Raw genomic sequence first — 12955 nt, 5'->3', positions numbered from 1 at the left:
GGTAACGAACTGTAAGTAAGGAGTGACCCGGCTCAATAGTAACAGAAACTCTATAAAACTGAATTTTGATACCAATAGATACATCAGAAGAATCAGATTTGTATGCTGGTTTCAAGTATATAAGTTTCATCAAGGTTAGCCTGACCCATCAAAAGTTACGCGCCTGAGAAAATTTGCCTTATTTTCGAAAAAAGGGAGAAACAACCCCTAAAATTCATAAAACTCTAATGAAAATCACATTATCAGAGAACCCTACTATAGAAATTTCAAGCTCCTATCTACAAAATATGGAATTTCACATTTTTTGCCAGAAGAAAGATCACGGATACGTGTTTATTTGTTTGTTTGTTGTTTTTTTTTGTTTTTTTTCCAGGGGTAATCGTATCGATCCAGTAGTCCTAGAATATAGTGAGAGGGCTAATTCGAACGGAAATTAAAAGTTCTAGTGCCTTTTTAAGTGACCAAAAAAATTGGAGGGCAACTTGACCTCTTCTCAGGATCATTTTTTTCCCGAAGTCGTATCCTCAAAATTTTGAGCTTTTCTTGTTGGTTCAGCATAATCGAAAATCTATAAACTGTGTCTTCGAGGGTGATTTTATACCTTACTAGGTCAGAGGTACGAGCTAAAAGTTGTAAACTTTGCCCTTTGGTTACATATAGACTTTTTTGGGTTTTGGAAATATATAAAGTCTACTAGTTTTTTCAGGAGTAATTTTTTTCTTGTTGGGGGTGGGGGTTGGAGTTGGGGTGACGGGGAAGGATCTTTCCATGGAAGATATTTCCTTGGGGGAAGGAATATTTCCATGAAGGGGGCGTCAGATTTCCCAGCATTATTTAAAAAACGATCAGAAATTAAATAAAAAAACAAGTTATTTATCAACTGAAAGAAAGGAGCAACATTAAAAGTTAAAACGAACAGAAATTATTACGTATATGAGAGGGTTCGCCCCCTAGTCAATACCTTGCTCTTTACGCTAAAGTTTTTATTTATTTAAAAAGAGCTATCTATTCGAATTAACCGGCTTTTGTGATTCAGGGGCTTGTGATTTGAACAAAATTCGAACTTTAGCGCAAAGAGCGAGGTATTGACTAGGGAGCGAACTCCCTAATATACGTAAAAAAAACATACGAATATAGAAGTTCGTTACGTAAGTTAATTCGTAAGTTACGTCAGAAAAATTTTTCAAGAAAGCCAATTAGCCAAAAAATGGAAAATTAATATGCGAATTTCGTTTTAAATATTCATGTACGGTGAGCCAAAATCAAAGCTGCATTAATTCAAAAACGTTCATAACTGAAAGTAAGGAGTGATATTGAAACTTAAAACGAACAGAAATTATTCCGTTTATGAAAGGGGTTGTCCCCTCCTCAGCACCGTGCTCTTTACGCTAAAGTTTTTTATTGTTTTACATAAAATCGTGTGACAGTGACAAACTATCGCGCCCAGAGCGCGGCGTTGAGGAGGGGACAGGCCTTTTAATTTACGTAATAGTTTCTGTTCGTTTTAATTTTTAATGACGCTCCTTACTCTCATTAAAAAAAAAAATCTTTTTTTATTTAATACGATACAAGGATATGACCTTTGCTATAGCTCTTCTATCGGCGGAATCAAACACTTGCTCATAATCTACAAAACTAAGGAATAAAGGGATCTGATGACTGAGTCAATTCAATTATCAATCTAAAAATAAAAACTGATCCTCTCACCTTTCTAAAACCACACTGCTCTTCTCTTAAAACTTATCATCTGATCATTTTTCTTATAGACGGGCTTAATTAGAATTTTCCTAAAATTGCTTGGCACTTCCCCTTTTTCAAAAACCATATTAATAATCTTCAGTAATTCACAACCACTTCACAACCTCTAACTTCACAACCACTATATTAAAAAGAATCTCATTTGCCTGTCTATCTGCAACTTGGACCTTATTATTTCTTAATTATTTTTCTACTGTATCTAATTTTTTCTGGTAAAATAAATCTGCCTTTAATTCCAAAGTGTCACAAACTTTTTCATTATTTTCTTTATCATTTCCTATAACTGTATTAAAAAGTTCATTGTTACAAAATATAATTAATGAGAGATGCGGCACAATAGTAACCGAAACTGCAAGAAACCGAGTCTTGATAACAATAAATACATAAAAATAATCGAATTGTAATGGTGATTCAAAATGAGAAATTTATCAAACTTAATGGTAACCATCAAAAGTTACGAGCTCGAAAAAAAGTCACCATTTTATGAAAAAAAGGGGAAATAACTCCAAAACCTCAAGTGATATTAATGAAAATCATTTCATCGGATTCAGCATACCGGAGAACCGCGCTGCAGTGGTTTCAAGCTCATATGTACAAAAATGTGGAATTTTGTATTTTTTTTTTGCCTGAAGATTGATCACGGATGCGTGTTAATTTTTTTTTTCTTTTTTACCAGGGTTGTTCATATAGAACCAGTGATAGCAAAATATAGGGATAGGGCTCATTTGAGTGGAAATCAAAAATTATAGTGCTCTTTTTAAGCTACCAAAAATATTGGATGGCAGCTAGCCCCCCTCCCGCGTTCATATTCTCCCCAAAGTAACCCGATAAAAATTTTGAGATAACCATTTTGTTCAGCATAGTCGAAAAATCTAATAATTATACAATTGATATAGCCGGATTTCCCAACATTATTTAAAAAACGATCAGAAATTAAATACAAAACAATTTTTTTCAACTAAAAATAAGGAGCAGCAATAAAGCTTAAAACGAACAGAAATTACCAAACAGCTCGTGGTAACGAACTGCAAGTAAGGAGCGATGCTGCTCAATAGTAACCAAACTCTAAGAAACAGAGTCTTGACAACAATAGAAACATCAAAAGAATCAATTTCGATGCTTATTCAAAATATGTAAAATTCATCAAATTTAATGTTGCTCATCAAAAGTTAGGAGCCTGGGAGAACTTGCCTAATTTTCGAAAAAGGGGGACCCCCCCCCCAAAAAAGGTCAACTGATCTTGATGAAAATGACACCAGCATACCAGAGAACCCTACTGTAGAGGTTTCAAGCGCCTATGTGCAAAAATGCGGAATTTTGTATTTTTTTGCTCAGAAGAAAGATCATGGATGCGTGTTCATTTATTTCTTTCTTTCCCAGGGGTGATCGTATTTAACGAATGGTCCTAGAAGATCGGTGGAGGGCTCATTCGAACGGAAACCAAAAGTTCTATTGCCCTTTTTATGTGACCGAAAATATTGAGGGGAAGCTAGCCCCCTTTCCACACTCATTTTTCCCCAAAGTCGCCCGATCGAAGTTTGAGATAACTATTTTGTTCGACATAGTCGAAAAATCTGATAACTATGTCTCTGAGGAGGACCTGTCTCCCTCAGTCCCTGGGGAAAGGGCTGCAAGCTTTGAACTTTGCCCCGTGTTTACATAGTTTTGGCTATTGGGATGCATACCGCCGTTTTTCGGGAGTGATTTCGGGTGGAGGGGGGGTGATTTTTAGGATCTGTCTATGGTTAATTTTTCGCGAGGAATAGAACTCTCCATGAAGGGGGAGCCGGATTTCCCCGAATTATTTAAAAAACGATCAGAAATTAAATAAATAAAAAAAGTTTTTTTTCAGCTGAAAGCAAGGAGCAACATTAAAACTTAAAGCGAAAAGAAACTATTAAGTATATGAGGGGGGTTGTCCCCCTCTCAATACCTCCCTCTTTACGCCAAAGATTTTTTAGAACTTTTAAAAGAGCTTATTATTCTAATTAAACGGCGTTTGGGATTCAGGAGTCATTCTTAAATAAGTATAACAGAAAGTCAAACTTTAGCGTAAAGAGCGAGGCATTAAGGAGAAGGGGTATGCCCCTCATATACGTAATAATTTCTGTTCGTTTGAAGTTTTAATGTCTCCCCTTACTTTCAGTTGAAAAAAAATATTTTTTATTTAATCACGGTTAAGTATATTCTCAAGATGAATGTTCTCAGTACGCAATGCTTTTAAAAAATTCAATTCCTCGAAATCACTCTTCCTTTCACAGGGAAAGGATTCCCTTCGAGACACATTTCAAAAAATCACATTAATTACTTGCATCAACTGCACAAACAGAATGACGTCACCTAATACCAAAGAAATAATGTGTAAAACACCTTTCCATAACGCCCTCTCAATAATAAGTTTGATGACGTCATGGGTCTATAAAACAAGAAAGCTCACAGCACAATAGCCTCAGTAATGAAAGTTATCTTTGCGTGAACAGTTTGTCTCAATATTTGTGTAACCTTTAAGATTGTAATTTCCTGAAAGTATGATACTTCATCAACAGAAATTTGTAAATCCATGGGACTTGGAGTATGGTCGACAGTGCCAAAATGCGATATACAAAATATCGGTTCTGCCTGACGATGCAAGTTATAGAGCTAGTAGCAGTGATTATGTGTATTTCCAACAAAATGCTCCTGGTTCAGAAACACAGTTTGACAATGAAGAAAAAATGTACTGTAAAAATGTTCCCCGTCAAAGAATTTTTTCAAAGACTACGGAGCTTGGAGAAGATGCTTCTGGGAAAGTATTCTTAGCTACAAGAAACCGTGATTGGAAACGAGCAGCTGTAAAAAAGATAAATTTAAAACGAACTAACCAAATTCAATTGGACTCTGGCAAAATTTTACCAAAGGAAGTATATTTTTTGAACCAAGTTAGAGATATTGATGGTTGTATGAAGTTACTGTATTATTATATTGTCGGAGAGGAATGCTGGATTACAACAGAGTATCATCAGAGCTCAATAACATTGACTGAATTTATCAACAAAAATGAACAGCTGAGCGAAAATAAAGTTATCGATCTTTTTAAACAAGTAATATCTATAGTCTTGAGATTGGAAATGGCCGGCATTACACATAGGGATCTAAAAGGGGACAGTATCCTTGTTGACGAAAATGAAAATATATTGGTTATTGACTTTGGATTAGCTGAATCTTTGGAGAAGGCAGATGAAATGATCTGTGGCACTCCTGGTTACTGGCCTCTAGAAGTTGATTCCTGTGAATTGTTTCATATGATACATATGACAGGACCGGTAACTAATTGGTCTCTAGGTATTATATTGGGATCACTCTTGATTGGCAAAGAACCCTTTGATAACGGGAGAAGCTCTCTTAAAGCTAAAGGTGTGACAGACTTGGGATTGCGAAACAGGAAGGCTTCAGAAATGGCTCGTAGACTAGTCAACAGATGTTTGCAGATGGCGAGAGGTAACAGACCAAGTGTGAAACAAATACTTCAAGATCCTTGGTTAAACCTTGATGTGATCAAGATCCTTAGTGTGAAAATAGGCCACTTTTAGGAAAAAGTCAAATGACTCAAAATTTATCGTGTGTCGTTTTCTTTTGTTTTGTTTATTCAATTTTCCAATAAAAATTTAGTATGTATAATGACTTTTTTGTTTATATTCTGTGGATTATATTTCACAAATAGTGCTATTAATATGACCGAATTTTCTAGAATGAAAACGTATTTCTTCATAATCTTTCCAAAGATTAACGTTTTAAAATGCACAGACTTAAACGCGAAATACATATTGTTAATTTTAGCTGATCTCAATTTTCAGAGTGATTTCGAGGAATCCAATTTTTAAAAAGCACTGCGCACTGAGAATATTCATCTTGAGAATATACTTAGCCGTGATTAAATAAAAATATTTTTTTTCAACTGAAAGTAAGGGGCAACATTAAAAGTTAAAACGAACTGAAATTATTACGTATTTGAGGGGATTACCCCTCCCCCTCAATACCTCGCTTTTTACGCTAAAGTTTGACTTTCTGTTATAATTATTTAAGAATGACTCCTGAATAACAAACGCCGTTTGATTAGAATAATAAGCTCTTTTAAAAGTTCTTTAAAATCTTTAGCGTAAAGAGGGAGGTATTGAGAGGGGGGGGGGGGGGGGTGACCCCCCTCATATAATTAATAATTTCTTTTTGCTTTAAGTTTTAATGTTGCTCCTTGCTTTCAGTTGAAAAAACTGTTTTTTTTTCATTTAATTTTGTGAAGCGGACACTTAGATTAGCTGACTACACTTTGAGTAAAAGCGGTGCTTAACGAGGGCTAATTTTGAGTAGGCTATTCTAGTTTATCCAACTACAGATGGATATAACCCATATTAAATAGAAAAGCAAGTTTTAACTGAAAGTAAGGAGCGACATTAAAATTTAAACCGACCAGAAATTATTCCGTATATGAAAGGGGATGTCCCCTCCTCAACGCCTTGCTCTTTACAGTAAAGTTTTTTATTGTTTTAAGAAATAGAGCTATGAGAAAGAGTCAAACTTTAGCGTAAAGAGCAAGGCAGATAATTACGAGATAAATTCTGTTCGTATTAAGTTTTAATGTCGCTTCTTACTTTCAGCTAAAAAAAAAACTTGTTTTTTTTATTTGATTATTGAACGTTTTTGAATTAATGCAGGTTTTGATTTTGGTTCACTGTACATGAATAGTTAAGACAAAATTTGTATATTAATTCTCCTTTTTTTTGGTTAAATGGCTTTCTCAAAAGTTGTTTAATTTATTTACGAACGTTTTTATTAGTAATAAATATACGTAACTTACGAATTAACTTACGTAACGAACTTCTATATTCGTATATTTTTATTACGTATATTAGGGGGTCCACCCCAGTCAATCCCTCGCTCTTTACGATAAAGTTCAAATTTTGTTCCAATTCTTTAAGAATTATCCCTTAATCACAAAGGCCATTAATTAAAATAAATAGCTCTTATGAAATGACTAAAAAACTTTAAGTGTAAAGAGCAAGGTATTGACTAGAGGGCGAACTCAATCATTTATATAATAATTTCTGTTCGTTTTAATTTTTGATGTTACTCCTTACTTTCAGTTGAAAAACTTGTTTTTTTATTTAATTTCTGATTGTTTTTTAAATAATGCTCAGAAATCTGGTGCCCCCTCATAGCAATGTCTCTTCCCCCGTGAAAAATTCCTCCATGGAAAGATCCTCTTATGTAACCCTGGCCCAACCCCTTCCCCCCCCCCCCGACACTACCCGACAAAATCCCCCCTGAAAACCTCTGTATACTTCCCAATAAACAATACTATATGTACACATTGGGCAAAGTTCATAACTTGCAGCCCTTCCCCCGAGGACTGTAAAGGATTAAATCATCCTCAAAGACATAGTTATTATATTTTCGACCATGCTGAACTAAATAGATATCTCAAAATTTTGATCCGGTGTCTTTGAGAAAAAAGAGCGTGGGAGGGGAGCTAGTTGCCCCCCATTTTTTCGGTCACTTAAAAAGAGCACTTGAACCTTTAATTTCCGTTCAATTGAGCCCTCCTGCGATATTCTAGGACCCCTGGGTCAATGCTATTAGGCCTACCCCTGGTCAATCCGTGATCTTTCTTCTGGCAAAAATACAAAATTCAACATTTTTGCAGATAGGAGCTTGAAACCTCTACAATAGGGTTTTCTGATACGCTGAATCTGATGGTGCGATTTTCATTAAGGTTCTATGATTTTTAGGGGGTTTTTCCCCCTTTTCACGAAAATAAGGCAAATTTTCTCAGCGTGTTACTTTTAATGGGGAATACTAAACTTGATGAAACTTATATATTTGAAATTAGCATTAAAATATGATTCTTTTGACTTATCTATTGGTATCATAATTCCGTTTTTTAGAGTTTCGGTTTCTATTGAGCCGGGTCGCTCCTTACTTACAGTTCGTTACGATATGTATATATATATATATATATATATATATATATATATATATATATATATATATATATATATATATATATATATATATATATATATATATATATATATATATATATATATATATATATATATATATATATACACATATATATATATATATATATATATATATATATATATATATATATATATATATATATATATATATATATATATATATATATATATATATATATATATATATATATATATATATATATATATATACATATATACACACACACACACACATATATATATATACATATATATATATATATATATATATATATATATATATATATATATATATATATATATATATATATATATATGTATTTTTGTGAATTTCTGGTATTTTTGAGTATATGGTGAGTATCTGGTATTTTTGTGAATTTCTATCATCACTGTCTATTAAAAGGATTTTATCCCTATTTGAACTTTTATTTATCGTCATGGAAAGGCAGTGTGGTCTCCGAAATTATCTAAGTCATTGGTTTATTTTTATTAATCAGTACAAATTACCTCCATATCTTCACGATTTAATGAGAAAAGACAATTGTTCTCTTTGAAAGGAGAAAAAGGACGAATTATCGTTGGTACCAGGAAAAATTACGAGCTGAACCTTTGCATTGGAACTGGAATGCATAGAAGCAACGAAATACTCATCCCGTCAAAGTCAAAGTCTATTCAGTATAGGAGTGTGAGCTGTCAGGTTCAGCACAACAAGGATCTTCTTTATTACAAACTGCCTCTATCCGTTTGATAGCCTTATCCAGTAGATCACTTGGAATAGTCCAGAAAGCGGCTTTACCAACTAACTGTTTGGTCATCTTCAATGCACTAACTTTCCCGGTGTTCATCTTGTTACGCAGTCTCGTTTTCATATACGACAGGAAAGAGAACTATCTCTTTGAAGCAGTTCTTATGTGGAGACGACAAAAGAGGTGCAACGTAAATGCTGAAAGATCAGCAAATTTTTTTTCACCAATACCGTTCTTTAGATTCAAAACACTATTCAAGAAACAAGATTGTTGGTTGACCAGATCTTGACCGAGATCAGCTCGGCTCAATCTGAGCTCTTGCAGCTGACGGTCAATGCTTTCTGTCTTGCGTTTTACAGTCGTTACATCGCTTCCCAGAAGCGTAGAAAAGCGCACGAGAATGCAAATAATGAACACCTCTTCAAATCCGAGTGCAAAACAGGGATCCAAAATCTTAAGATCGGACAAAATTGGATCTTCCCAGCTTATTCTTTGTCTCATCTGCTTGCAGATCCTCAGACAGTTGACCTTAAAGGCTTTGAGTGAGTCCTCAGCAATCCTTGATCCGCTTTCCTCCAGGTAACATTCGGTATTGGTGCCTAATTTCATGTCATCTAGTTGAAGATAGTTCGCGGGAACCAGATCTATGGAGAAAGTGATTTCGCTACCAGTATCAGGCAATTTCTTATGAACATTTGAAGTAATATTGCGTACGTCGTAATGAAGCTGCTCACGAGCCTACGGATTCTTGTGTCACTGCTCTGAATGTCAGTGTTTAGGGAGTTGGTAATCCCAAGAACGTGGACAAGAAAATTGAGAGAGGCCTTCGTGACAGGATTGTTTAAAGCGTTGTATATTTTGTGTGCCTTCTCCTTGCTCACCTTGTCTGCAGTGCCCTCGCCTAACGCGTGACCACCGTAAAACCATAAGAAGGCATTCCAGGTTTCTAACAGCCGTCTGATGGGTGTTTCAAAGCTGAGCCATCCTGTAGAAACCACCGATAGCAACTGTTTCACTTAAATTTTAGTGGACTTCTGGTGGTCATGAAATTCTCCAATCCTCTTTGGACTATGGGTAATGTAGTGTATTGTATCATGCACAAGAGACTCTAACCTGTCTGGCAAGGTCTTAGATGCTGCTGAAACAGCAGCTTAAAAGACTTATAAAAGAAGCTTAAAAGACACTTTTTACAATCTAATAACAGACAAATAATATTTGCAATTTGGATTGTACAGGGAAAAAATTCAATGATATAAAAGCCTTTTCACTCCGACCTATCGTCTTTTTCAATTCAATTCAAAATGGCTGTTTCAAAATGGCCATGGCTGTCATTTGTGATTAATGTGATGAAGCTTTAGACTTATGATACATATATGTCGTCTCAAAATCACTAAAAATAATTAGAAAATGTGAGCTCTACAAAATTCAACTTTTAGCAGAATATTCGGTCATATTAGGAGCCTTTAGCACAAAAACCAGTGAATTTCTACCATTCAGTGGCAAAAACCTGTGAACCTGTGACCATCAAATAAACCTTTGAAGTTTTACAGGAAACCTGTGACTATGGCAACACAGCTTTTGTGGGATCATTCTATCCAGATACTTTCCCTCGACAATAGCGTTGAGTACTTAGGGCATGTATCTTGTACTCTCAAGATGGCGTTGCTAGCCGAGAAAAAAAGAAGCGAAAAGGCAACTTTGAACTGCTATAGCTGCTGATGCTAGCGTCTGACACCGGTATAGCAGGCCTTCCCGGGATCAGCAGGTCATGCTCTGTCCTTTGGTACAGAAAAATCTTGGTCATTTCACTGACCACTCACAAACTGAAATAGAGCACATTCCTTCGGGTGGGTCCCAGACTAACATATCCATGCCTCAGCCTTGTATATCTCGCGCCTTTATATAAGACACTACTAACAACCCCCCAAGAGCCCCAAGGGCAAAGGTTGTAAGTTCTGCCCTGGGGGCATATAAGGTTATTACAGATAGAGTTGTCGTAAAAATTCAAAAGGGGCTCATTCAATTCAAAATTGAGAGGGCTAGTGCCCTTTGTAACAGTCGAAAGTGATTGGAGGGTAACTAACCCCCCTATAACTCCCACCATTCCTCCAAACACATCCAATCAAAATTTTCAGATAGCCATTTGTTCAACGTAGTAGAGAGTTCTGGAAATTAGGTATTTGAGACTGACACCCCCCCCAGCACTCAGGACACGGTTTTTAAGTCGTGCCCTGGGGGCATATGAGATTTTTATTGGAAGGTTTGTCGTAGGAACATCAAAAGGGCTCACTTGATTCGAAATTGAAAAAGTTTGGGCCATTTTTAATAGTTGAAAGTGATTGGAGAGCGACTAGCGCCCCTTTCAAGTCCACCCTTTCCCCAAACACATCCAATCAGAATTTTGAGATAGCCATTTTATTTAACGTAGTTGAAAGTTCTGAAAATTTCGTCTTAGAGGATGACAACCACCCTAACAGACCTTAGGGTAAGGGTTGTAATTTATGCCCTCGGGACATATAAGGTGTTTATAGAAAGCGTTGTCGTTTCCAAAAGGGCTCATTCAATTGGAAATCGAAAGGCCTAGTGCCCTTTCTAAACGTCGAAAGTGATTGGAAGGCTTGACATGTTTATATTAAAGATCAAAGTGGGTATAATGTATTATTTTCTGTTGTTGTTGTTGTTTAGACCAGGGCACTTCGTATCGAAGGAGTTGTCGTGGGAACTTCAAAAAATACTCATTTGATTGAAACTAGAAAGGGCTGATCCCATTTTTAATAGCTGAAAGTGATTTGAGGGCAACTAATCCCACTTCAACTCCCACCCTCCCACGCCAACCCTCCCAATTCTGCTCTTAAAATTTAACCAAATCAAAATGGCGTAGATAATTTATTAAACCACATTGGCCTTACATCAAATAAATAAATAAAAACGAGCAAAATTGGGGTTTTTATTGGCCAAATGAAGATAATGAAAAAACGAAGCGAATATTTCGAGAGGACAAACGCCTCTCTTCTTCAGCGCGAAACGAAACGATGTATCAATAAAAGCCAAAAATTAAAAGAATTAAAACCAAATACCTAACAACCCTAACAGCGAGTTATTCGCCAATATCCGCGATTTGCACAAAATCCAAAAAATATGATCTGCCATCGACGGATACTAGCGAACAAAAGTTGTTCGCTAGTATCCGTCGATGGCAGATCATATTTTTTGGATTTTGTGAAAATCGCGGATATTGGCGAATAACTCGCTTTTATGGTTGTTAGGTAGTTGGTTTTAATTTTTTTAATTTTTGGCTTTTATTGATACATCGTTTAGTTTCGCGCTGAAGAAGAGAGGCGTTTGTCCTATAGAAATATTCTCTTCGTTTTTTCAGTATCTTCATTTGTACTATAAAAACCCCAATTTTGCTAGTTTTTCTTTCTTTATGCAAAATAGCGTAAATGTATCCAAGCTATCAAAGAAAGAAAACAGTTTTTTTTTTGTGAATGGTATCAAGTTTTCCATTTCAGGTTAACTAGAGGAGGTATGAAACTTAATTAAACAGTATTATTTGTGTCCAGATTTTTAAAAGAGTGTATGTTGTTAAAAATTGCTGAAAATCTTTCTCCGGCATACGAATAGCAGGCCAAACTATAAAGTCTTAAAAAAAGATTTAAAGTAATATTTTCTTTTTCCCTGAAAAGACTATGTCAATATAAAACGAACAGAGATTAACTAAAAAACTTTTTCCACAAAATAAGTTTTTCAAAGAAAAGTAAAGAACTCCATTAAACAAAAAATGAGTTAAAATAAAATAATCTACCAAGCGTGAAACTACCACAAATCAGCATCGATAAATAAATGAAACCCAAAACGAACAGAAATTACAATAATTAAACTAGTCAAACCCAAAACGAGCAAAAATTAACATAAGTTGGGTGCAAAACCCCTATGCCTTTCCAAAGCCAGAACAAAATTTGCACTTTACTAAAAAAATACAAATGAATGTGCATTGTCAGTTCAATATACATATACTGATATTTAGTAATCAAAATGTTAATATAGTTTGATTTATTAAAGTTATAAAAGTAAAAACATTTATATTTTTTCAGTAAAGTGCAAATTTTGTTCTGTCCTTGGGAAGGCATATGGGTTTTGCACCCAACTTAAGTTAGTTTTTGCTCGTTTTGAGTTTGACTTTGTTAATAATTGTAATTTCTGCTCGTTTTGGGTTTCATTTATTTATCGATGCTGATTTGTGGTAGTTTCACGCTTGGTAGATTATTTGATTTTATTTTTGCCCATTTTTTGTTTAATGGAGTTCTTTACTTTTCTTTGAAAAACTTATTTTGTGGAAATTTTTTTCTAAATTAATGTTTCTACAACACCAAAGGGATAAAGGTCTGTTTTATTGCATATACCTATTTATATAATGAGACAGACTTGCTTGTC

The 12955-nt window shown here is 35.0% G+C and overlaps 1 protein-coding gene across 1 annotated transcript; it reads left to right on the top strand.

Moving 5' to 3' along the window:
- The first annotated feature begins 4286 nt into the window (after window positions 1-4286).
- LOC148944888 (serine/threonine-protein kinase pim-2-like) lies at window positions 4287-5327 on the top strand. The gene has a single exon (XM_089098882.1). The coding sequence runs from the start codon at window positions 4287-4289 to the stop codon at window positions 5325-5327; it is 1041 nt and encodes a 346-aa protein (XP_088955008.1).
- The last annotated feature ends 7628 nt before the right edge of the window (window positions 5328-12955 follow it).

This window comes from Artemia sp. Qi Xiang Cuo, chromosome 13 (genome assembly GCF_049724085.1).
Source record: "Artemia sp. Qi Xiang Cuo chromosome 13, ASM4972408v1, whole genome shotgun sequence".
Taxonomy (NCBI): Eukaryota; Metazoa; Arthropoda; class Branchiopoda; order Anostraca; family Artemiidae; genus Artemia; species Artemia sp. Qi Xiang Cuo.
Note: the sequence above shows the minus strand (reverse complement) of the source record. Positions and strands in the feature narration are given on the sequence as shown.

Coding starts and splice junctions, on each gene's coding strand:
- LOC148944888 (XM_089098882.1), top strand. CDS start 4,287: ATGATACTTCATCAACAGAAATTTGTAAATCCATGGGACTTGGAGTAT.